Source organism: Equus asinus, chromosome 8 (genome assembly GCF_041296235.1).
Source record: "Equus asinus isolate D_3611 breed Donkey chromosome 8, EquAss-T2T_v2, whole genome shotgun sequence".
Lineage (NCBI taxonomy): Eukaryota > Metazoa > Chordata > Mammalia > Perissodactyla > Equidae > Equus > Equus asinus.
The window spans coordinates 96,125,376-96,151,642 of record NC_091797.1 but is presented as its reverse complement, the minus strand read 5'-3'; the positions used below and the strand labels follow the sequence as shown (position 1 = coordinate 96,151,642).

At 48.4% G+C, this 26,267-nt stretch overlaps 1 protein-coding gene across 2 annotated transcripts in view; it reads left to right on the top strand.

Moving 5' to 3' along the window:
- The window catches only part of PI4KA (phosphatidylinositol 4-kinase alpha), a 146,160-nt gene that overhangs the window by 98,233 nt on the left and 21,660 nt on the right, over window positions 1–26,267 (top strand). For both annotated transcript variants that reach the window (XM_044775428.2, XM_044775430.2), the window contains exons 20-34: window positions 88–196; window positions 546–682; window positions 869–1,002; window positions 3,610–3,692; window positions 8,693–8,763; window positions 8,848–8,972; window positions 10,111–10,192; window positions 10,424–10,507; window positions 11,767–11,856; window positions 14,090–14,209; window positions 17,658–17,750; window positions 18,945–19,101; window positions 19,329–19,456; window positions 25,341–25,499; window positions 25,801–25,952. In XM_044775428.2, the coding sequence (XP_044631363.2) occupies window positions 88–196; window positions 546–682; window positions 869–1,002; window positions 3,610–3,692; window positions 8,693–8,763; window positions 8,848–8,972; window positions 10,111–10,192; window positions 10,424–10,507; window positions 11,767–11,856; window positions 14,090–14,209; window positions 17,658–17,750; window positions 18,945–19,101; window positions 19,329–19,456; window positions 25,341–25,499; window positions 25,801–25,952 (1,724 nt within the window). The remainder of the gene's footprint in view (window positions 1–87; window positions 197–545; window positions 683–868; window positions 1,003–3,609; window positions 3,693–8,692; window positions 8,764–8,847; window positions 8,973–10,110; window positions 10,193–10,423; window positions 10,508–11,766; window positions 11,857–14,089; window positions 14,210–17,657; window positions 17,751–18,944; window positions 19,102–19,328; window positions 19,457–25,340; window positions 25,500–25,800; window positions 25,953–26,267) is intronic.

The window sequence follows — 26,267 nt, the reverse complement described above, 5'->3', positions numbered from 1 at the left end:
TGTGTCACCAAATATTGATTTTATAGCTGCAAGTTTTAGGGTTTCATGAGCAAATAACCTTTTCTCCCTCTCTCCTTGGCTCACCAGCTCACCCGTCGATTGCCACCCATCAAGGAAGCTAAGCCACGGTTGCAGAAGCTCTTCCGGGATTTCTGGCTCTATTCCGTACTGATGGGATTCGCTGTGGAGGGGTCAGGTAGGGGTGTGTTTACTCTCCCAGGGAAATCAGAGTGCAGGGTGAGAAAACAGGTGAGGTGGGACTCAACCTGATTATGAATGTGCGTGCCTTCGAAGTTAGTCCACATGCAGCTGCTGCTTCCTACAGGATTTGCAAATGTTACGCTTCCCCCGTGTAGTTTAGGGTTCTGAGAATACCACATATCTTAGGGAAAACCTGCCCAAGTTAGATAACAGACTTGTTTCTGTGCCCCATTTTGAGGATAATTGGCTGGAACAAAGGGCCCACGGCTCCAGACTTAGTGTCGACCCCACTGCAGTGCTTCTTGACCAAGGTGGTAGGCTCACTCATGTGCACTCTTTTGCAGGACTCTGGCCGGAAGAATGGTACGAGGGGGTCTGCGAAATAGCCACCAAGTCCCCCCTGCTCACCTTTCCCAGCAAAGAGCCACTGCGTTCTGTCCTCCAGTATAACTCAGCCATGAAAAACGACACGGTCACCCCCGTAAGGATTCTTGTCCTGCCAAGGACAGATGATGCAGGGCGGGGGTTTGCTAAGCTTTCTTGAACAATGAAAGCAGATCCTTTGTTGTCCTTGTTAACACGTGTTAGCCACTAGGGTTTGCTCCTGGAGGAGCCATCTTCCCCTCCTGGTGTCCGCGTGAGCCCTTGAGCATTCTTTTCCCTCCAGGCTGAACTGAGTGAGCTCCGCAGCACCATCATCAACCTGCTGGACCCAGCCCCCGAAGTGTCCGCCCTCATCAACAAGCTGGACTTCGCCATGTCCACCTACCTCCTGTCTGTTTACCGGCTGGAGTACATGAGGTATGCAAGCCTTCACCTCCCTGCACTTCCACATTCGAGCTGATTTTTACATTTTTGTGCTTCTAGGCATGGAACTTTTTTCAACTCCTCCCAAGATATGTAAGCTTTCTTAGAAACAAACAACAACACAACACACTCTGGTTTTCTTGTGTACTCCTCCTTCCTGAGCACCAAATGCCGAGTCTAATAACACCTCAGGGGTGTAACTCTTGTCATCCCCACCGTACCCCGACACCCATAGGAAATAGGCTTCTGAGTGGTCACAATAGATGTTGTAAACTCAGTCCACTTGGCTGGGCTAGAGCCCCTGTCAGGAACCAGCCCTCGATGAGAATGTGAGAATGCTCTAAGACACTCACTGAGCTGGTTTCCAGGACCACAGTGGAGTACAAAGAGCAAATGGAAGTGGGAGGGCAAGGACCTGCTCCAAAGCAACTTGGTGGTCAGGATGCAGCTGCAGTCACAGTGGTCCTAACAGCTATGATAATTGTTATGATCTGTAATTGTCATTATGACAATACCAGTATTAACATAGATTGAGTGGTTATGCCATGCCAGGCACTATGCTAAATTACGTGTTTTGACACGTTCTCCAGTAAGCCTATGAGGTAGCATTGTTGCATACCCATTTTACAGATGAGGAAACTGAGACACTGAGCAGTTATGTAGATTGCCTGAGGTAATAATCTCTGATTTGAATTGAAACTCTGATAGTCTCTTAAGCACTGTGCCATGCTGCCTCTCATAAATGAAGGCTGGAAAAAGCAGCCAAGATGCTCGGAGCCCAGCCGCCTGTTAGCCAGTGTGGATGCTGCAGACCTACTGTGGTAAGGCCTGAGGTATCCTGGGCTGCAGCTAATACACTAGCTACAGAGTAATGTATCCCTGTCACCAAAAAAGGTCAGATTATACTTAGCCTATTTGTTTAAGTCACGGGACTGGTACAGTAAGTTATAGAATAATGTCTTTCTCAAATGGTTTGAAAAAGAAAATATTAATTCTTACAGGAGTGATATTGGAAAATGCCACTATTTTAACCTTTATTTGATGCCACAAAACCCTCTGATAAGAGAAATTTTACTTGGAAGCTCAACATGTAAAAGAGATTAAGGCTGTTTTGGTTAAGTGGGAGTGAGCCCCCACGCTCCCACTCAGTTCCCTCCTCGCTGCCTCTCAGCAGCCCAAGGACACCACCACAGAACAGAATTTGAAAACTAATGACCCATTCTCTCCCGAGTCCCACAGAGCCAAGGGGCTTTTGACTTTCTTTCCTTTTTTCATTATAATTTTTTTTCAGTTATAAAAGTAATAGGAGAACATTTCACTAAAACTTGGAAATAAGCAGAGGGGCGAAGAAAACAGCAAAATCTCCTGATCCCCTCAGCCTCATGTGCCTGCAGGCAGGGCTGCCTTCCACTTCCCACAAGTGTGCCCAGGAACGGTGATCTCAGCTTCTCAGGACAGCCTCTTGAGTGGACTGCTAAAGGAAGACTATAAGGGGACGGCCCATGGCCCACAGGCAGTTCCCGAGAGTCAGTTCCTGCCTTGGGCTGCCTGCTGGATCCCGGGAAGTACTCTGTTAGCACAGAGAAGCACCCCTGAAGCCTTTATTCAAGAACTGCCTCAGATTCTCAGCCACTGGTTACTGGGAGAACTTTAAAACAACCAAGTGGAAAATGTGAGAAAATTTGTTAAAGCTGTGTGCCTGTGAGCACTCGAGAATGTCTGTCTTAAAGCCATCCAGCCTGCCCTGCTGAGGCTTAAGTCAAGAAGGGTTGGTGCAGAAGTCCACGGCCACACTCTGCCGAGCACTAGCTGTGTAAGCACGTGCCCACACCATCTTAGCGGAGGCCTCCAAACCTGGCTGGCCCTCCACAGGGTGCATGAGTCAAGGGCATGCACTTCTTTCTCTTCCTTTTCCCCCAAGGTTAAAGATATTTTTTACTATAAAAGTAAAAATGTCCATGGTACCTAAAACAAAAAAGAGAAGAAAAAACACTGGAATGGTACAGAAGATGCTAAAGGTGAAAAATACAAGTCTCACTTTCCTAGCCCTAAATCCAGAGATCCCGCCTGTTGATAGTCTCTTGCTTTCTCTTCTAGAGATTTTGTAAGCATATGCAGGCATATATATCCTACACACACACAAGGCCCATGGAGGCCTTTAGGAAACCCAGCAATGGGATCATGCTGGACCTGTTTCCCCTGCACCTTGCTTTTTCACGTAACACCAGGTCTTGAGTGTTTGTCTGTAGCAGCACATAATAATACCTCTCATTTTGGTGGCTGCATGACGTGCCATTGAATGGATGTACTTTGGTTTATCTGACCCATCTCCTATTAATGGACATTCAGCCAGCGCTATTAGGGGAATCCTTGTGCACCTAACCTTTTAAGACAGGTCAATAGTGATGAGTTGCTGGGTGTAACAGTATGGGAATGTTGTGAGAGATGGTGGACAGCACTCTCCAGAAAGCATGTGTCAGCATACACCCCTTTAAATGACGTAGGGCATCTGGTCCTTACACCTCACTAGTTATGGGCAGCATCTGTGATAGGGAGGGCCTGGATTTTTCCAAATTTACTCAAAGCTGTTCTCATTGTTAGGGTACTACGCTCAACAGATCCTGACCGCTTCCAGGTAATGTTCTGCTACTTTGAAGATAAAGCTATTCAGAAAGACAAGTCTGGTAAGTTTATTTTTGTAGTACTCTCGTGATCATTTGAGCTGTAATAGTTAAAAAAGAATGTGACTCCCTATTTTTTGTCTACTTGGGGAAAATAGTTTTATGAAGCTACATACTACATTGGAAAGATCAGCATAGAACATATAACCGTGAAAAAGACATCTTTCTGGCTCTGCCACTGCGGTGAGGGCCCAAGAGCAGACAGTGGGTCACTCATGCCCACCATCAGTGCTCATGCGCACTCCAGCCCCCAGAGTTCAGTCCCTGATCCTGTCCTCTGCTGAAAGGACCCTGGACTCCTCAGATGGTTGTTGATGGACCTAGAGCTTCTTGTTGTTGCCAGGAATCAGTCATGCTTTTTAAATGTCCAGAGCAGGCTGAGAGGACCAAGAAGGAATTTAAAGGGCTTCCAGTGGACAAATTATCATACTTTGATCATGAATACATATTTTTATTATTTTGCTTAAAAGAATGGCAAATATACTAGGATATACATATGTGATATGTATATAAATATATATGACATATATATTTAGATATATAAAATGTTTATTTCTTCTATTAAGTATTTGTGTAGTAGTTGTTTCTCTTGTGTAATCAGGAAAAAGGGAACACCAGAAAAGAGCCACACAGTCCAGGAAGAGGCCCAGCACCCACGATAGGGTCATACCTGGTCTCAGGAGGTGACCAGGTAGAAAGGGCATCCAGCAGGTGATGGGCAGAGGCGTCCCACAGAGTCGCCAGCTAAAGCTGTTCTGTTAGCCAAGAGTAGCCCTTAGAGGGCTTGGTGTGGGGTACAGCCCCTGTTCCTTGCCATAAGGGGCTCCACACCTTGAGTGTCCTGCTGATTACGAGGAGACCCCACTCAGAACCACGAACACTTCCAACGACACCATCAGGCCAGGCCAGAATGTCAGGGCAGTGGCTCAGGACCTGTGGGCCACATCCGATTTAAGGGCTACATCATTTCTGGGAAAGTTTCAGAATACAAAAATCTTGGCAAGCCATGCTATGGTAGGCCGTCCCACATGTAAAAGTAGAGGAAGATGGGCATGGATGTTAGCTCAGGGCCAGTCTTCCTCAGCAAAAGGAGGAGGATTGGTGGCAGATGTTAGCTCAAGGCTAATCTTCCTCAAAAAAAAAAAAATTCATAAATTTAGTACGAATAAAGTGCAGTTAGTAGTGAGGAGTCCTTTCCATGCCAAAAGCCGTTGGCACACTGAAGAATCTGTCAGCTTGTTCTTGCCAGTAGAGGCCTAATCCCCAGACACTTCTGTACCATTTTTTTCTTTTGTTGAAAAATCAATCCTTGAAGAAATCTTTTAAAAAAATCAAACCAGGGACTCTGAGATGCTGCTTCATGTAAGACCTTTATCCAGTAAGTCCTTTGCAAAGCACTTTGCACTCCTGCACAACAGAGTTGGGCAATTAGGCGCGTGAATTTATTTTTGTGGGGTTGGCAAGGAAGGGTGATATGAGGGTTCTCTGAAAGCTCCCTCTGCTGGCAGTGAAGGGAGAACTGGAGTGAGGAGGAGCCAGTTAGAGGCCACAGCGGAAGGTGCAGGCAGGCCGTTTGTAGGGAAGGAAGCCCCTCCCACTGGGGTGCAGGATACAGGAGAAGAGAGCCGCCACACTCAGAAGGCCTCACACACATGCCCCAGGACCATTTCGGGGTGTAGTAGAGGTACTGTTAACCACTGGCTGAGCTTTTCATTGATTTGCTCCCTCCATCCACCCAGTGCTTGTTTATTTAGCAGCTATTTTGTGCAAGACAGTTGGGTCACCCTGAGATTCTTTGCTTCTAGGAGGAAGAGTAAGCAATAACAAAAAATTGAGACCACCAGCCCCTAGGGGCTCAAGAACTTATCACATTTTGCCAGCCTCCTAATGATAATATCTAGAGACTGAATCAGGTGCCTTTCTGAAGCTAAATATTCTCTCCTAAGCTCTGTTTTTCTGTTTCTGTGTCATAAAAAGAAATTAAATTGCACTGGGGACTCATTTGCTCTTCACGGACACTTGTAGTTTTCTTGGTACGCCATACTTTTCCACATGATCTCAAATGGATTATTTGTTTTTGTTTTGAGTATGGTACTTAGGTTAAGCCAATAAATGCTCAATAAACCTATTGAGTTTACTTCTCCCTTCCTTTTCTCTCCTAAAACATGAGAGGTGGAAAGGAAATATCTTTGGAGACATATTATTCATGAATTTTCAGAACCAACCAGGAGAGAGGTTATATGAAACATCTACCACCTCCCAAAGAGGATGGCTGGCGCCTCCTCTGTGCAGGTGTCAGCCGAGCCTCCTGTGCTCCCACAGTGCAGGACGGGGATGGCAGGAGCCTGCTGCTTGCCTGCCGGCAACCCCGTTGGTCAGTACACTGGTAATCCAGAATTAGCCTGCAGTGCAAAAGGGGAGTGGCTTTTTTAAGTAAAAAAATATACTAGCAAAAAAAATATAATAGCATTTTATTATAATTATAATAAAATTATTATAATGATGATATATCATATTATATGATTGTATAATTATTCTTATGATAATGATTGGCATCTGACCACCATCTGATTATTATTTATTAGGAACTTACAATTTCAGTTTCCTAAGACCTTTATGGAAAAATATTACACTAAATACACAGCCCCAAAAACGAGATTTCACCCACCAAACCAGCCTCTCTCTTGGGGCCGGCCCCATGGCATAGTGGTTAAGTTCATGCACTCAGCTTCGGCAGCCTGGGGTTTGCAGGTTTGGATCCCTGGCACAGACCTACACAGCACTCATCAAGCCATGCTGTGGCAGCATCTCACATACAAAATAGAGGAAGATGGGCAGGGATGTTAGCTCAGGGCCAATCTTCCTCACAAAAAAAAAGAAGAAGAAAGAAAACAACCTCTCTCTACACTTGGGCATCTGTCCAGGTCACACTAATCACTTTTCATATCTGAGAGCTAGTGGGCCCATTTATCCTGGTAACAAGGATATGAGGTGCCTCTTTATGTTTCAGGCTCTGCTGGGCCCAGGGTACAGAGGTGCAGCACCTGCCTACTCTCTCTGCCTTGCTGGCCTTGGAGCCCTGTCATTTAGCCATCCTAGGTAAAGACACTGGGTAAGAGGGACAGCATTGTGGAGGACGAGTTGGCTGTTTATTACACTTCTCTCCTCAGCATTGTGATCTCATGCTGTGCCGTTGCTTTTTAAAATCTGCTTTGTACCCCAGTAACAACGAGCACACCCAGTGCCCAGATCTTGGTTTCTAAATACCATTCTCCAGTAAAAGGAACCAAGGCTCCATGGAGAAACGGTTGATTCTAGGGAGGGCTGGAGCAGGGAAGTACAAGATGAGCCTGGGGTACCTTGTAGTGCCAGTAAAGTCATGCTAAGAAAGAGAAGAAAAAGAAAAAGCGTATGGGCACATCACAAGAACACAGGAGCCAACCTGAAAGAGCTCCAAGCAATCAAAGCTCAAACAATTTGAGCAACAAACAACGATGGGATTGGATTCAGCGGATGCATTACCCAGCGAATGTAGTAAATGTCCGTGAGTCCATACTGATTAGGTGATTGAATAAATAAAACATGGGGAAGAAGGGACAAACCTTCCTTACAGAATTCCAATTACTAAAGGTAGAAAGGATAAGGAAAATAGAAAATTCCCATGAAAACCACAGAAGCTGCCATCTGCAGAACCCACTGATGGATGCTGGACTTAGTGGGCAAAATTTTATGGAGAAATAGGATATCTGCATAACCTCAAAATATCTTTCCCAAAGTAATTCCCAGTTACTGTGGTGGTTTTAACTTAAGGCAACAGATTCTCTCCAGGAGGTGGTGCTTAATTCCTCTCCCTGAGTGTGGGCTGGATGCAGTAACTCACTTGTAAAGAACAGAGTATGGAAGAGGAGAACTAGTGACTGGACGGTGGGAAGCCTGGCAGATACACTGTACCCTGGTGATCAAGGTCACCCTCACCACCGATAGGAGATAATTATTTCGTATCCCCCCTGATATGATGCATATTTTCCCTGGAGTCCTATAAGCTTAGTCTAATCATGAACAGGCATCAGACAAACCTAAATTGAGGGACATCCTGCAAAATACCTGTGCTCGGGGCTGGCCCTATGGCATAGTGGTTAAGTTCAGCATGCTCCGCTTTGGCAGCCCGGGTTTGCGGGTTCAGATCCTGGGCACAGACCTATACCACTCTTCAGCCATGTGGAGGTGGCAACCCACATACAAAATAGAGGAAGACTGGCACAGATGTTAGCTCAGGGCTAATCTTCCTCAAGCAAAAAAAAGAGGAAGATTGGCAACCGATGTTAGCACAAGGCTAATCTTCCTCAGGAAAAAAAAATACCTGTGCTCTTCAGAAGTGTCCAGGTCATGAAAGACAAGAACAGATTGAAGAATCAGCACAGACTCGGGGAGACAGGAGACATGATGAGTAAATGCCACATGGTGTCCTGGGTGGGGTCCTGGAACAAAAAGGGGTACCAGCGGGAAAATGGGGGAAATCCAAATAAATCCTGATAAATATATCCTTATAAGTCCAAATAAAGCCTGACATTTAGGAAATAATATTGTATCAACTTCTGTTTCTTAGTTTTGACAAATGAGATATTAATATCAGGGGAAGCTGGCTCAAGGGTATGTGAGAACTCTATGCTCTCTTCTGCAACTCCTCTGTAAGTCTAAGATCATGTCCATACAAAATGTTTTTTTTTGCTTTTTCTCCCCAAACCCCCCCCCCCAGTACATAGTTGTATATTTGTGGGTCCCTCTGGTTGTGCTGTGTGGGACCCCGCCTCAGCGTGGCCTGATGAGTGGTGCCATGTCTGCACCCAGGATCCAAACCAGTGAAACCCTGGGCTGCCGAAGCAGAGCGTGCGAACTTAACCACTCGGCCACGGGGCCGGCCCCTCATACAAAATGTTTGAAAGGAGCTGGGTCAGGTCCCTTTCTGTTGATGCTCCTGACCCATGGAAACCTCCTCTTTTTAGGGATGATGCAGTGTGTGATTGCCGTCGCAGATAAAGTATTTGACGCCTTCCTGAACATGATGGCAGATAAAGTAAGCCTTGTCAGAGCACAAGCCGGTGTCTGTGGGGGGGCATACAGAGGGCACCTATCGTACCTTTCTCTTCTGAATCTCCAGGCTAAGACCAAGGAGAACGAAGAGGAGCTGGAACGGCACGCGCAGTTCCTCCTGGTGAACTTCAACCACATTCACAAGAGGATACGGAGGGTGGCGGACAAGTATCTATCTGGTCTGGTGGATAAGTAAGCTCGTTTTCCTTCTAATGCTCTGTGTGAGTGCACGCACGTGTGTGTGTGAACTTGCAGATGTGGAATGCAGGGAAGAATCCTCCTTACATTGTTGGTCCAGAAAAGGAGGAATCAGAATTAAAACTCTCAAAGGGCGATGCAGCCTCCCACAGAATGTCAGTGAGTTTGCTGCAGAGTCTGGATTTTGCTCCTGAAACTTCCGCTTATTCTGAGCTATCATTGTTACTTATGGTATGTCTCCTTACCAGAGGGGTCATGTCCCTGTGTCTCTGAAACCCACCCTCCATGGTGAGACCCAGCCCACTCTCCCCTGCCACAGAGCCTCCCTGGCTTGCTCTGGAAGCTCTCAGCCATCCTAAGTATTATCTTCTAGCCCAGGGCTCAGCCAGAGGTCTGCTGGTAGAATTGATGTCTTCTTGGATCCTCAGAGAGAAAGGAAAGCCCACACTGACCTTTTTCCACTCTAGGCTGCCTGTGCTGGGAGCCAAAGCAGACTCTTGTGGGACATGCCCCCAAACAGACAAGAACCCTCAAGGGTAGGCTAGGCCAGCCTCTTTGCAGTGTGAAGGCCAGAGGCAGCAAACAGCCACACTAGGCCTGCTCACAGCTCCCCACAAGCGTCCAGACATTTTGGAGCCTTCCACAGATGCTGTGTGCCTGGTCCAAGCGGGACCAGAGGGCAAGTTCAGCATATGTGGGGCGTGTGTCTGAGGTGGGCCACCTGAGCAGTGGGCCACGATGAGTCATAGTGCAGAGACTGTCCTCCTCAGCCCTGAGGCCGCCACGTTCAGGAGCAGCTGCTTCTCTGTAGGGTGTCGCACAAATACTGCCATTTTCTCTTTGTTCCATGCTGTAAAAATATTGGGGAGTCCTGGTCAAAAATGAGTACCACTTAGAGGCAGTGGTGAGTGTGTCCTGGCTAGTGTGTAACCAATATAATGGGCGTCAGGTTGGGAGCATGTCACTAGGGGCCATGTCTGGCCCTGAGGAGTGGGGCTGGCAGGGGTCTGGGGAGTGGGCACCCAGCTTCGTAGACCTCCTGACCTCCTCCTACCACTGAAGCAGCTCTTTAAGGAACGTGGGTTCCTTGGAGATTTGGCTCCTGGGCCCTGAGAAGTGGCTCTTGGTGCAGGTTTCCCCACTTGCTCTGGAGCGGGACGGTGCTGAAGACCATGCTGGACATCCTCCAGACCCTGTCGCTGTCGCTTAGCGCCGTGAGTGTCCCTGCCCTCCATATGCCCAAGTGTAATATGTGCTATGAGTGGCTGAATTGGGGGTTGGAGGTCCAAATCCCACCCTGGCCTTTCCCAGTAAGCTGCCACAAGTTTGGAAGCCTGTCACAGGCAGGACAAGTAGGGGAAGGGAAGTAGAGGCTCTGCTGCCCTGTGTTGGCTGGAGGCACAGCTCAGGAAAGGTGGGTTGCAAGAGCCCTGTTGTGCTTTCAGGATATTCACAAGGACCAGCCTTACTACGACATCCCCGACGCCCCCTATCGGATCACCGTTCCTGACACCTGTGAAGCACGAGAGGTAGGCCCAGAGTGGTCCCCTTATTAAGAGCCGTTTTCACTGCTGTCGCCGGAGTCAGTCAAGGCTGGCACTTTCCATATATTCTGTGACTCACGCCCCAGGAGTGTGGGGTGTGAGTGGTACTGACCCCATCCCACAAGTGAAGAAACCTCAGTTGCCAGGGTCACCCCATATGAGCGGGATGGTGACTCATTCCCAGGTCTGTCTGTCTGTCTGTGAATCCTGTTCTTGCCACTCAACCATGCTAACTCCTAGCTCTTTTCTTGGTTCAGCTGCCAAAGAGATTTTCAGCTACCTGTCAGTTTATAGTGTCTCAAAGTCGCATTCAGCAAGCATGACTTTCAGACGAGCTTCACTGCTCTGAGGTGTGCTAGCTGTCTGTTAGTGTGGTAGTAGAGAAACATGACTTTGGCTTTGTGCTGCGCCATGGGAATCAGGCAGAGTAAACAGCTCTGGATAAGGAAGATGTGCCCTGCTAGATCAGACTCGCCCTCGCTGTGGCAGATTGGGGCTCACCTCAGGCTAGACTCACCCAGCCTGGGGCTGGGTCACATCCCAACCTTGGCACCTCCCAGCCAAACCAGGTGCCCACAGGAGTTCCCCACCCAGTGACAAGGTATCTGCAGTGGTTTTTACCTCTGGGACCTGCCTTGCCCTTCAGTGACTGACTCAGGACACGTGTTGCACTGTGGCCATGTGATGGGCTGTGTGTGTGTACCCTGCCACACAGCCTCATGAAAGAATTACAGACCAGGATATGTGCACACTCCCTGTACCTGGGAGCCTTGGTGTTAGAACACTGTCACTGTGTTAGTTGCTAGGGTTGCTATAACAAAGTACCACAGACTAGAGGCTGAAACAACAGAAGTTTATTTTCTCCCAGTTCTGGTGGCTGGAAGTCCAAGTTCCAGGAGTCAGCAGGGTTGGTTTCTTCTGAAGCCTCTCTCCTTGGTTTGTAGACGGCTGCCTTGTCCTGTTCCCTCACAGGGTCTTTCCTCTGTGCGTGACTGTCATAATCTCCTCTTAGAAGAACACCAGTCAGAGTGGGTTAGGCCTCACCCTGATGACCCCATTTTAACTTAATCACCTGTTTAAAGACCGTATCTCCAAATCCAGTTATATTCTGAAGTTCTGGGGGTTAGAGCTTGGGTTTTGGGGAACACAGTTCAGCCCATAAGAGTAACTAACTACAGTATGCAGCTGGCTGTCCTCTGACAGTCCAGATACACTGACTTTGGGTGGATCACGCCCTCTTCCAGAGCATCGTGAAGGACTTTGCTGCACGCTGTGGGATGATCCTACAGGAGGCGATGAAGTGGGCGCCTACGGTTACCAAGTCCCACCTACAGGTACTGACTTGAAATCGTCAAAAAGCAATCTTGATAAGTTCCTTCCAGCTATACAAAGAGCTTTACACAGACACAGCAAACTCAAAAGAGAAACAGCACTAGTGTGAGCAGAGACAAAACAGTCTAGTATTGGAAAATAATAGGAGCCTGAGAGGCTGATCTGTGTTAGGAACACCTTGTGGGGTAAATGTACTGGTCAGGGCCTAGGGGGACAGGTGTGGTGGGATCCGTGGGTGGGCAGGCCCAAGAACCTGACCACTTAACCAGGTGAGGTGCCGGGTTTGTGGCAGGACTTGGGGCTGCTTGCAAGATGGGTGAGGGCAGTGTGGGGGGCTGGGAGGCGTGGCAGGCCGGCAGCAGCAGCAGCTCCGAGGGCAGAGTGCACTGCATGCACCTCCACTGAGTGCAGGGCCTGGAGCGAGGCTGCTGAAGCGGCAGCAGAGCTGGGACTCATCCCCTTAGAGCTCTGTCTAGGCTGCACAGGTAGCAGCACGTGAGTCCCTTCAGACCAAAGCACTGCCTCTAAAGTAAAATGACTGCAAGGTGAGCCATTGTTGAAGATGGTCAATCAGAGACAGAACAAAAACACCACAATATGTGAGAGGAAAGAGTAGCCTTAAAAGGGGTCAAAGATAAGGAAAATGCCACTAGAAGAAATCTGGCTTCACCAAGAGCAGTTGCATCAAGAGGAGCTCGTGAAGTTGACCTGGGCAACATTTCTCAAGATAAAGCTAGTTCCAAAGTGTTTCTGGGTGTTGGATCCAGGAAGGATGGAGCAGCTGCTCCAAGAGCCTTGGAGGCTGTTTGGAAATGCATTTTGCAAGAACCCATGGGTTGAGCCTAGGGTCACCATAAAGTTTCGCCTTCCACAAAGTGTTGGAGCAGCAAGGGTGGAGCAATTGGGGGAATGAAAAAGATGGATTCCAGTGTTGGGCAGGCTACCAGCTAAGCCGGACAAAGCTGGCCCTTGTAGCTGAGTCACGCCTGTAACCTGGCGACTGTAGCTGTCTAGTGTATACACTAGTATTCTTCGGACTGTGGTCATTTCTCAGATTGTTGATATTTAGGAAATGTCTGATTTCTTTTGGTTCACGTAGAGGAAAGAGGCCTCCGCTCCCAAGGCTGCAGTCTAAAGAAGAGAAGACCCCTTTCATTCCTAAAAGGGTTTAGTGGACAAAAAAGAGGTCAATAGGGAGAGCTGTTTATTTTCTCAGGCCTGGCCTCAGAAGGAAGTGGAAAATGAAAAGGTTTGAAATGGTCTTGATACTTCTACCAGGCATCCCCAGGTTGTTGCCCCAGGCCCTCTGTTTCCATTTCCCCTGCACATCAATCTGTCTGAACCCCCACCCCACCTGCTATCCACCCCTCACTGCCCAGCCTCACTGTCCCCGTCCTGCCTGGGCTTCCTGTCTGCAGCCTCAGCCCAGCCTTGAACTGTCCTCTATGCTGCCACCACACTAGCCCGTTTCAATAGCAACTCTGCTCAGTGTACCTCCCTGCTATGTGTGCTCGTTAGCCTCTCCCCATCACTGTGGGGTCCTTGATTGGGTTTCTGAGGCTTCAGGAACCCTCCCAAACCAGTGGCATGGTTTTACGTGTAAATGCTTGCTGTCATTTTCCTGAGGAGAGTTACACAGTTCACCCTGAACTCCTTTGCTTGGTACCCGAGGCTTTTTGGCCCTGGCCTGACTCTGATTGGGTTTGCCCCCTGCTGTCTTGCCCCTTGGTCTTGCCACTCCTGCAATTCTGGGCCCCCTCACACCTCCTGGCTCTGCCAGGTGTCCCTTTGTCCCGGTGCCCCCTTTCACTGGTTGGCCAGGCAGACTCAGGCACTTGTTCTGCCTTCCTGCTGTCCCTTACGCCCCCCTTCGCAGCAGGGGTGCTGCAGCAGAACTGCCCACTTGTTGACAGCAGGACCAGGGCTCTGCAGCTCTCTTTCCCCGGTGGCTAGTGCAGTACATGGCAGGTGGCAGAGGGTCAGCAAAGATGTACTAAAGGAATAAGTGGTCCTCTCACATTTACTGGGTGCCAGCCGCTCTGGGATCGGGCTTTGTCCTCATTCACACATGAGCAGCAGCCAGCCAGAGGGCTTTAACTTACTGAGGGTCCCACAGCCAGTCAGGAAGGGGCAGACCTAGCACTAGAGCAGTATTTGCTCTGCTGCCTCACGCCTTATTTTATAAAGGTTTATTTTTAGCTTTAAAATAAAACAGCATTTTTTTTCCTATTTTAGGAATATCTGAACAAACATCAGAACTGGGTGTCGGGACTGTCCCAGCACACAGGGCTGGCCATGGCCACTGAGAGCATCCTTCACTTTGCCAGCTACAACAAGCAGAACACAACTCTTGGGGTATGTGTGTGCCTCCTGGGGAGCAGTGATCTCCTTCAACTGTGGGAGCCATAGTGCAGGGAGAAAAGGCCAAAACTCGTAGGTGTCTTTTCACAAAAGGCACCTGGGCACCCACATGCTGCACATGTCGGGGTGCTCACAGTGTCTGTCAGCAGGTTGGAATCAGGTAAGAGATCCCCACGTTCAGAGGAAAGCTGGTCATTAAGATAGGTATTTCCAGGGCCGGCCCCGTGGCCGAGTGGTTAAGTTCACGCACTCTGCTTCAGCAGCCCAGGGTTTCGCCAGTTCAGATCCTGGGCACGGACATGGCACCGCTCGTCAAGCCATGCTTGAGGCAGTGTCCTACATACCACAACTAGAAGGACCCACAACTAAAAATACACAGCTATGTACCGGGGGGCTTTGGGAGAAAAAGGAAAAATAAAATCTTTAAAAAATAATAATAAAGAAATTAAAATTAAATAAATAAATAAATAAAACAGGTATTTCCTTACTGTGCATCAGTTTTGAAAATATGGATTGATTGAGATATAAGCTTGATCACATGGGATTTCTGCTTATCCACATCCATGAGGAAGGGAACTGATCTCTATTAGACGTGAACAGCATTTATTTTATAGTCATTTTGACCTGAAACATTTATAGTCCTGTTTTCAGCAGGTGCGGAACTTCACACACGTCTTCAACTCTGTCTTGTTCTGCTTGAGGGTAATTTAGAGAACAGTGGGTCTACTAAACAGTGCTTTCTGAGCTAAATTAGAGCCTAGGATCAGAGCAGGAGCTTGACAACAGGTGATCTGACCGGCAGTGTTGCGTTTTGGCGTCTCCCAACCTCAGGGCCCAGGGCCTCTGTCCATCCAGCTGAACATAGCACAACTGCATGTATCATTTGTGCTTCTTGACTCTCTCTCAGGCTGGGGTAGGGAGAGACTGCCTGCCTGTCTTTTAAGGACATGATACAGTGGAGTTGCAGAGGCTGAGCATCTGGGAGGGATGGCGGCCCTGTGAGTTCTCAATGTGGCCATGACAGGAAAGGAGGAGCCTGTTAGGCAGCCTGAGTGCCCTTGGCCTCTGTGCCAGACCTGTGGCTGTGCCCGAGGAAGCTGGTGTCTTCTCACACCTCACGTGATCCTCGGATCTCTCACCTGGAGATGACTGTGTTCTCTCTGAAGACATCTGCATCCCAAACACAGCCAACAGAGCCAGGCACAGCCTGCATTTACAGACCAAGCTGCCAGCCCCTAGATCTCCCTGCTCTGACAAGGCCTGGTGGCATGAGATCAGCTCTCCAACCTGGGTCCCTCTACCACTTTGAGAGGATAAGAAGAGACCAGAAGCCGGACTGATCGATTAAGAATGCATGTAACAACTCGTAGTCCTCTAGGATCTAGCCAGCTGACTTGGGAGAGAGCGATTTTGCCTAAAAGACTTAAATGTGTGTGTGTGTGTGTGTGTGTGTGAGGAAGATTGGCCCTGAGCTAACATCCCTGCCCGTCTTCCTCTATTTTGTATGTGAGATGCCACCACAGTATGACTTGATGAGCAGTGTGTAGGTCCATGCCCAGGATCCAAACCTGCAAACCTCGGACCACTGAAGCAGAGCGCAAACTTAACCACTACGCCACTGGGCCAGCCCCCAGATTTAAATCTTTTTCCTCAAAATTAAATTTAGGTTAGGTTTTCCATTTTCTGTTACTAAAGAGGGAAGGATACTTTTTATTGTGTGTTCTGATTGTTGGTTATGCTGGAGATCCTGGCCAAGGTGCCCCTGCTCCACAGAAAGTGCAGGAGCCTACCAGAGTGACGTCTCCCCATCAGACAGCACCGAGGGGAGAGCAGCTGTGGAGGCCATTTCAGAAGCGCGATTTCAGGCCACTGGGTCATGCTGCCCAGACACCTGAGCCAGAATACCTTGCAGTGCCATCTGCCTTGCCACCCCTTGGAGCACTGGGTGTAAGCTGGAACAGTCAGAGCAGTTATGCAAGGCCGGGAGCTGCCTGCACTGTGGCCCGCCAGTGCCGTTTGCTGCCCCAAGGACTGTAGGCTTTGTGAAGGTTGCTGAGTCCAGTACAGCTTGGGAGAGGGCCACTGTCATCCCCACTTTAGAGGGGAGCACATTGAGGCTCAGGGACAGCAAGTGACCTCCTCAGGGTCTCACAGCTGGTTGATGGCAGAGCCAGGTTCCAACGAAGGCCTGTTTGATGCCAAAGGCCACACTATTTCTAAAAAATGGAAAGCAGTTTTACATGACCGTTTTTTTTTTTTTGCTGGGAAAGATTTGCCCTGGGCTAACATCTGCTGCCAATCTTCCTCTTTTTGTATGTGAGTTGCCACCACAGCACGGCCAGTAACAGATGAGTGGTGTAGGTCCACGCCTGGGAACCAAACCCAGGCTGCCAAAGTGGAGCACGCCAAACTTACTACTAGGCCACCAGGGCTGGCCGTACATGACCTCTTTTTAAATAAACTAGCTTAATAATTTTATGAGAAAACCATATATTTTTGTTCTTGCTTGTGTTTTGATTTTTCCAAAAATTTTTATTTTCTTCCCCTGACCTTCTTTCTCCCCACCCACTCCCCCTGAAAAAATCCCTTTTAATTCCAACAACTGAGAAGTTCATTTTCTCTAGTCATATCTGTATGTCAAGATGTCAGTGAGTTGTGCTGATCTGTAGTGAATGGGGCTGAAGGGAATCGTGGAAAGTGGTCATTTAGACGCGTGCTGGAGGCCTTCAATGACACTGCACGGAGCTGTAGCTGAGAGCATGCGTGGGAGCAGTGACCAGCCAGGGCTAGGGAGAGATGTCACTGGGACCCCAAGTCCTGGGAGCTGGGAGGTGGGCTCAGGACTGAGGCTGAAGCTGAAGCAGAGGAAGGGGGATGTGTGATTTGCAGATGTTTTTTCCATTCTGTGGGTTGCCTGTTAATTTAGGGTGTCCATTTTGTCTTCACCATTAGGCTGTCAGCAGCCAGTTGGTGTTTAAGAAAGAGCCCTTGCTGGCTTTTGCTGGTTCTGCTGTCATTGCTCTCACCTTCAGTCACCCTTTACCATCTTTAAGTCACGTTACACGCCAGCATGCCTCCACAGAGAAGACATCTGTGAAGCGTCAACTTCACAGCATTTCCATTGCAGATTACTATGATTTTCACAATAAGCTGGTGATTATTTCTGTTGTGAAGGCCTATTCACCACTGGGGGTGACAGTAGTCAGGATGGCAAAGTGAAGCTATAGTACAAGCTGCCTTCCAGAGGAATTTTTCTTGTTTTCCATGGGACATATCAGTCTGGAGGGTGTTCTAAAATATTTCATTTTGTTAACTGGCCAGCGCTGAAGGTTTTTAATAACCCGTGGATCTAAACTTCTTAACTAGGCTTAGGTTTAGCCACAGTAAACACGAGGAAAACTTGTTGCAACAGTCTGAAGTAATTATCGATATTTGTCTGTAGGCAACTCAGCTAACCGAGCGCCCGGCCTGTGTGAAGAAAGATTACTCCAACTTCATGGCGTCCCTGAATTTGCGCAACCGTTATGCGGGCGAGGTACTTCTCCTGCCCTGGTGTCCAGCGCCCTTCAGAGTGCCCTCTTGTTCTGATGCCAGTCGGCTCCTTCCCACTGGAAAATGAATGGGTGTCTGGGTGAATGTGGAACTCACTCGTTAGGTGGACTTGAAGGCCTGGGGCCCCGGGACCCATCAGCACAGTCTGGAGCTTTTATGACACTCACTCACCACAGTCTGGATGCACTGAAGCATTCTATTTTTCTGGCTCTTTTTTTTTCAGTGTAACAAACATTCATTGAGTGCCATGCCTTATCTGGGGCAATTGGTGAGGTGTACGTACTATTATTCCAATTTTACAGATAAAGAAACAGACTCCCCAGATTAAGTAGGTTGTCAAAGTCACACATCAGAGCAGCATCGGGAACCACATCTGACCACCATGAAGGCTTTTGTCCACCACACCAGTTTATCCCAGCCTGACAAGTTGCTTCATCTCTCTGGGCCTGAGTTTCCTCATCAATAAAACACAGAAGCTCATCTGTACCATTTCAGAGGCCCCTGGAAGTCCATTGGTGGCCTGGTCTGAGTGGGGGACTCACGTCCCCACTGAGAGCTCTGCAACTTGCTTATTGCAAAAGTCGCTCTTCCCATGAACCCCAGCAGTGGGACCCGTGTTCTGCTCAGCTGCCACTCACCCTGCATTCTTAGTCGCTGGGAATTCCCTGAGGGGCTGTTCCACATGTTTGAATACCTCAGTAGTGGTGGGAAGTCTGTCTTTGGGGGTAGGTTTGGTTTTTGGAAGGTGTCAGATCTCCTGAGTAGTCAAGTCTTGTAAGTAAAATCAGAAGTCTTTCTTAGAGAAGAAAAATAATGTATGACTTTAAAATACTGAGGCTAATCTTGTTTGAGTCACTGATTGAGTCTGAGAGAACTTCATTTATTCAGCTCCATTTGTACAGCCCTCCTGTGGGTCAGACCCCCTGCTCTGTGCTGGAATACAAAGATGACAAGACCAGGTCCCTGCCCTCAACGATCGTCTAGAATGGTGGGAATGCCAGCATACAGGTCTAAAAGAGAAGTTCCCAAAAAAGCTGTGAGCAGTGGTAGCATCGTTGAAATGAGCCTGTCATTCTCTGCGTGCATAAGCTCTAGTTTGGGACAGTGAAGCGCCCGTCAGGCCCCATCCACATGCCTGGATTACGTGCGACTCTCCTGACGAGCGTGCTTCTTGCAGGTGTATGGAATGATTCGGTTCTCAGACGCCACAGGCCAGATATCTGACCTGAACAAAATGATGGTCCAGGAGCTGAATACAGCATTAGACCTCGGTAATGCTCAGAACTACACACAGGCCATGTTCAAGCTGACGGCGATGCTCATCAGCAGCAAAGGTAATGGACAGAGACATGTAGAACTCCAGGCTTGTTTGTGAGTGTTTGCCTTCATCATCCTTAATGAGCTGGAGCTCCCCCCAGGAGACCTCTCTGGTGTCTCTTGTCGGGGGAAGTAAATACAATGCCATCGTTGGCCCAGCTGGTGCTGACTATCTTGCTGACCCAGGGAGGCCATGGGTTCAGCCTGTGTCCAAGGCCCCTGAACAGCTTGTGTTTGGTTCCAGATTGTGACCCACAGCTCCTCCATCATCTATGTTGGGGTCCCCTCCGGATGTTCAATGAGCACGGCATGGAGACCGCCCTGGCCTGCTGGGAGTGGCTGCTGGCTGGCAAGAATGGAGTGGAAGTGCCGGTAGGACATGGGCCGTGGTCAGCTCCTGGGGGTGGGTCAGGGTTAGAGATGGAGAGAGCCTACCCTGGCTCCTTGGCTGACGATCTTGGAGACCCCAGGCAAGCCCCTTACCCTCTGGAGCCTCAGTCTCCTTATGTGTAAGACTGTGATATTAATGCCTGACCACAGGACTGTCCTAGAGACTAGAGAGATTATATGTTAAAAGCATCCCAGTGGTGCCTAGAAGTGGTTATTTTTCAGAAGCTTGGTAGGGGGAGCCATTTCTGTGAGACTGGAACATCTGTCAACATTGAGAGATTGGGAGCTGTTGTGTTTGTCCACAAGGACATTTCTCTTGGTCTACTAACTTTGGGAGGAACAGCCTTCCTTGTGTCCGTATTTCTGAAGTTGCTACTGGAGGGGACCCATGGGAAGGCTGTATACCCCCTTTCAGCTGATTGGATGAACTCCTAAGAACAATTTTATTTTTCAAATATCTCATTAATTTCCCCTTTAACAGAGAATTTAACATGTTTTTTCTATGTGTCTTAGGATCAGTTGAAATAAGTGGTCAAAACAGGTGTTTTTCTTGTTCCCTGAGGGAAATTGGAATATTTCCAAAGATGAAGTTAGAATGTTTCAGACAGTGGTGGTGGCAGTAATTATAATACCTCACGTTGCCTGGTATGTTATAACTGCATGGAGTTTGTGTCAGGTACACCATTCAGAGTTTTGGTCCAGATGGCTTCATAGTCAGCAAGAGGCACTTACCCTGCCTCTCTGACTAGGAACTCGGCTGGGTCACTGGGCTCACCAGTGCATTCTGGACCCTTTCCATGTGAAACTAAGTAGGCACTGGGTTCTCAGCCTGCCAGCTCTGCTCTCATCTGGGAGTGTGCAGAAGGGTCTGTGGGAGTCCCAGCATAGAGATGTTGTGAAGGTTAAAGGACTTCATTCCCCTCACAGGCCAGGGACGGTGCCCAGCACTTAGTGAGCTATCAGTAAGTGGTAACTGCTGTTATGATGGCGGCTGTTGTCATTGCCAGTAGAGGATTCTGCAGTGACAGCTATCTACCCTTGCCATTATGGACACTCGTATTCACCCTGTCATCCTTTATGTTTTGTTTTCATGTATTTTACTACTACATGTGTTATACACCTTATAACATTATTTTCTTCTAAAAGTCAAAGGCTTTTTAATTAAGAAAAGAATTTTTTAAAAACCTTGTAAATTTATCCAAATATTTTCCATTTCTCACGTTCTTCAAGTCGTCCTGTCAACCCAAATTTGCAGTTGTTCTCTTCACTCCAGAGAACTTCCTTTAGCATTTCCTGTAGTGCAGTCTGCTGGAATAAATCCTCTCAGCTTTATTTTTCTTTTTTTTATTTATTTTTATTTTATTTTTATTTTATTTTATTTTTATTTTTTTATTTTTATATTTACTTTTATTTATTTTATCTTCGTTTTTTTTTTTTAAAGATTTTATTTTTTCCTTTTTCTCCCCAAAGCCCCCCAGTACATAGTTGTATATTCTTGGTTGTGGGTCCTTCTAGTTGTGGCATGTGGGACGCTGCCTCAGCGTGGTTTGGTGAGCAGTGCCATGTCCGCGCCCAGGATTTGAACCAACGAAACACTGGGCCACTTGCAGCGGAGCGCGCGAACTTAACCACTCGGCCACGGGGCCAGCCCCTTATCTTCGTTTTTTATGTGGATGGATATATTTCCTGGATGTAGGATCCTGGGTTGAGTGTCCTGTTTTGTTGCTTTTAGCATATTAAATACATCTCCTGTTGTCTATTGGATTGCGTTGTTTCTGGGGAGAAGTGAGCAGTCATTCTTATTATTGTTTCTCAGTATGTGCTGTTGTTTTTGTTTTTTCTTTTAGCTACTTTTAGAATGTTTGTCTTTATCTTTGGTTTTTAATAGTTTGACTATGATGTGCCTAGGTGTGTTTTTCTGTGTATTTATCCTGTTGAAATTCATCAAACTTTTTAAATTTAGAGATTTAGGGGTTTTCATCAAACCTAGAAAATTTTAGGCCACTATTTCTTTAAATATTTTTTTACCCATTCTCTCTCTCTTCTCATTTTGGGATTCCAGTTACACATATGTTGATGACTTGATGTTGCCTCATAGGTCATTAACATTCTCAGTCATTTTCTGGGGTTTTTTTCTCTTTCTGTTTCATTTTGGTTCATTTTAATTTGCTGGTCTTCCAGTTCCCTGATACTTTCTTCTGCATTGTGCATTGTATTGTTAAGCTATTTTATACATTTTATTTCACATATAATAATTCTTAGATCTAGATTTCTATTTCTTTTTTATACTTTGTATTTCTTTGCTGAGATTCTCATCTTCACGTATTCTTTCCATCTTTTCCTAAAAGTCTTTGAACATATTTATAATAACTATTTAAAAATCTTTGTCTGGTCTGTTCTAGTATACAGAGTCATCTGTGGGTTGTTTTCTGTTGATTTTTCTCTTTACTGTTTTCCAATTTTTGATTGTTTAGTGAACATAGTGTGTAGAAGAGCAGTGCAGACTGAGGAGCACTGCTGTTTGATTTTCCTGGAGAATAGGAGGCCTTTCTTCTGTCAGGTTGCTGAAGTGGAGGTCACTGCCTCCGCCCCCAGGGGGCTAGTCTTGGCAAGAAGATGAATTCTTCCTGCTTTTCACCCCAACTTCTCTTCCTTTTTTGGTTTTCTTTTTTCAGCAAAATTAGGTGAGGGGTCATGGAAGGATTTTTGTGCCAAGCAAATTGCTGTTTCATTTGAAGTCTTTCAGACTCTGGTCTGTCCCCACGGCCTCTGCCATCACCAATAGCTCGGTTGGCTTCAGGTCCATCAGCGTTTGGCAGGCCTTGTCCAGACGCTCATAATACGCAGACCCAGAGCCAGCCCAGGAGCTGCTAGGGCTCACTGCTTCCTGGCAAAGCCTCCTCTCCCTGTAAATCAGTTCTTATCCACCACTCCCCAACAGTCCAACACATGTTTTTCATCTGTTTTGTCATATTATCCAGATCTTACTGTTAGCTTGGGGTTGAAGGTCACCTATTTCCTCTCACTCCCCGTCACTGCCTCTGCAAGGACCTGTTGTCCAGTCCCAGCAATGCCCCAGGAAGCCTGTTGACTTTTATTTCTGTGTCTTTTCTATTGTTGGAGTCTGCTTTTTGATTTTTTTCTATTATAATAGCAACCTCGGCTTGTTATAGAGAAGTTGGAAGTATGAGCATAGTGAAAAAAACAAAATCATCCATAACCCCAACTTCAGAGGCAATTACTGATGGTGTTTTGGTGTCTTTTGCATTCGTGGGGAGATAAAGAGCTAGTGAGCCTATTGATCTCATCTCAGTATGAGGACCGCCTCATGAGGGTCTGGGGCCTGTATTCCACCAAGATTGAACAGAACTCTGATCCCTTGGTATGGTGCTCAAACTCATCACCCAAAACAAATGAACTGGGCCCACACTGGCCTCCACCTGTCTCCCAACCTCAGTAAATGCCAACATAATCCTTCCCTCTGCCCAGAAAAAATCCTTACAGCCATCTCTGACTCCCCTTTCTCATGCTTCCCACAGATGATCCTCAGGTTTACCTTTTTACTTTTTTTTTTTTTTTTTTTGAGGAAGATTAGCCCTCAGCTAACTACTGCCAGTCCTCCTCTTTTTGCTGAGGAAGCCTGGCTCTGAGCTAACATCCGTGCCCATCTTCCTCTAGTTTATACGTGGGACGCCTACCACAGCATGGCTGCCAAGCAGTGCCATGTCCGCACCCGGGATCCGAACCAGCGAACCCCGGGCTGCCGAGAAGCAGAACGCGCAAACTTAACCGCTGCGCCACTGGGCCGGCCCCTTACCTTTTTACTTTTAAAATATATTCAGAAGCTGACCACTTCTCAGCATCCCAGCTGCTGCCCCCTGACGCCAGCCTCTTTTGTTTCTCACCTGGACTAGGAAGGCAGCCTGTGGCTTCCCTGCTTCTACTTGGGCCCTCTCCACGTGCAGTCAGAGCAAGCCAGTAAAACATGGGTTGAATCAGTTCCCTCCCATGCCCCATACCTGTCAGTGCTGCCCTGTGCTCACGCAGAGTAGAAGACAGATTTGTTTCTATGACCTACAAGCCTCCTCCACCACCTCGACTTTGTCCCCTTCTGCTCCCTTCACCTGCTCCACCGCAGGCGGGTTCCCGCCACCCCTGCCCTCTGGGCGTGCTCCTGCTGTAGGCTGCAAGTTCTGTTCCCCCTCCTGGCTGTGCTCTTCTCAGATGGCCTCACTTCTTGCCCCTGCATTAGCCCAAGCTAAGACAGGGCTTGTCGTAGCTGTCCCCTCCCCACCGGGGCTTTCCCTGGCCACCCTACCTAAAATGCCGCACACACCCACGTTCACTCTTTCAAGCCCCTTCATGGCCCTGCTTTCCCCTTAGCAGTGGTCAGTGTCCCTTGTCTTTAGCTTGCTTCTCTTGTCATTTGTGGCCATGCTGTAGACCAGGTGGATGTATTGTCTTGTTCATGCTCCATTCTCAGAGCCTGGAAGGCCCTGGTTCAGAGATGGTGATCAGAATGTGCTTGTTGAACAAGTGAGTGTGGCTCGCTGTCCCCAGGCAGCCCTGCTGTTTCTTCCTCTACCATAGGCTTGCATTTGGCTGCAGGAAACAGAAACCAGGTGCAGTGCCTTGACCACCAGGGGTTCCTCCTCCTCGTGTTGAAGGCAGCTTGTTGATATCCCAGGCTCCTGTCTGCCACTCTGCCACCCTTAGCATGTGGACTTTGTCCTCACCCTCAGGACCTCCAGATGGCTTCTGTGCCTCCAGGCAGGAAGGAGGGCAAAAGACAGTGGCTGTCCTGACCTTCTTCCCCAGGGCCTCACCCAACTGACGCTCACTGCTCATTAGTGCTAATGAGAACCCTTGGCCAACCCAACCAGCGGAGGTTTGGGTGAGGGTACTTGTGACTGGCCACGTGGCCACCCTGAATAAAACCATAAGAAAGAAAGAGGGGATGGATCCTGGGCAGGGAGCCAGGGCGTCTCCCCCAGGCACCAAGCCTCAGTTGTCACATCTCTCAGGGGAGGAATGCCGCCCTTGAAGGAGCTGCCTGGTGTTGTCAGGTCAACAGGGGAGGCTGCTCCTCTGTGGAACCAACCCATGGCGGTTGCAGGCTCCAGTCAGCTCCTGTATTCCCCGGACCTGCTTAGTGAGATGAAGGTGTTGTGCAGGGTCCGTGTGGAGTGGAGAAAAGGAACTAGGTTCTGGAGCCAAAATCCGGTCCTGCGCTTTCCAGCTCAGAGGCCCCAAGCAGGCGACCTCACCTCCAGTGCCATAGGTGGGTTCCAGGATTGTCCGGAAGATTCAGCCAAGGCCCACCAAGCACCAGGCATGCCACAGATGTGCCAGCACCATGGAGTGAGGCACACAGAATATGGCCTGGTGTTAGTTCAAGAATGGCCTTTTTGATAAAAAAAAAAAAAAAGGCTGGAAATTGGGGTCATGGGTGATCCTTACTTTTTTCTTCATACTTGCCTCAGTTTCCTAAATTTTGTTCACTGAGCATCTATTCCTTTTATAATTTTTTTTTAAAAAAGGAGCCAGCCCCGTGGCCGAGTGGTTAAGTTCACAACTTCACTTCAGTGGCCCGTGGTTTTGCCAGTTCGGATCCTGGTGCAGACCTAGCACCGCTCATCAAGCCATGCTGATCCCACATAACAGAACTAGAAGGATCTACAACTAGAATATACAAATATGTACTGGGGGGCTCTGGGAAGAAGAAGAAAAAAAAGATTGGCAACAGTTGTTAGCTCAGGTGCCAATCTTTAAAAAAAAAAAAAAAAGAATCCACTTTGAAAAAAACAAAAACAGTAAGTATCTTTCTGTGCTTTATGAGGAGCTAACAGTCACTGTGTACTTGCAGTTTATGCGGGAGATGTCAGGGGCCTGGCAGATGACAGTGGAGCAGAAGTTCGGCCTTTTTTCTGCGGAGATAAAGGAAGCAGACCCCCTGGCAGCGTCAGAAGCGAGTCAGCCCAAACCTTGTGCCCCTGAAGTGACCCCCCACTACATCTGGATTGATGTATGTGCCCGGCCCCACTGCTGCCCCAGGCTCAGCTGTGTTCTGCCCATTCTAGCTGTGGGGGCCAAGGCTCCCCTGGGGGCTGGGGCTGAGTGAGCGTGAGGCTCCGGGTTTTAAGATTGCCTTATCTGGGGGGACGGTTGGGAGTGGCTTTCCCACCTTTCTCCCCAGGCCCCTACCAGCCTCTCCCTGCTTGCCCACAGACCCCTGCCCGCCCTCCTGTTGGCCCAGAGCCCCTCCTCAGCTGCCCGCGCTGGGGTGGGCTGGCCAGGCACCAGCATGTGTTCTCCTTCCCACCTAGTTCCTGGTGCAGCGGTTCGAGATCGCCAAGTACTGCAGCTCTGACCAGGTGGAGATCTTCTCCAGCCTGCTGCAGCGCTCCATGTCGCTGAACATCGGTGGGGCCAAGGGGAGCATGAACCGGCACGTGGCGGCCATCGGGCCCCGCTTCAAGTGAGGGCTCTCCTCCTCTGGGGGTGCTGTCTGAGTTGCTGGCACTGTGGGCCCTCTCCACGGAGGTTTCCCATGGTTGGTCATTTATTCACTAGAAACTGACCAAGCCCCCAGTGTATGCAGGGTTCCCCAGAAGGGCATCGGCACGCTAATGACCTGGCCCACTGTGCCCTTCCAGGGCCAGGGAAGCTGGGCAGCATGCTGTCCACGTGATAGGGAGTGTCCAGGAAGCTGGTTCACTCATGGACCTGGGGCAGACCTTCTAAATCGATTGGGGGCTGGGTGGCAGCAAAATTGTGTAACAGTTCTGGTGAC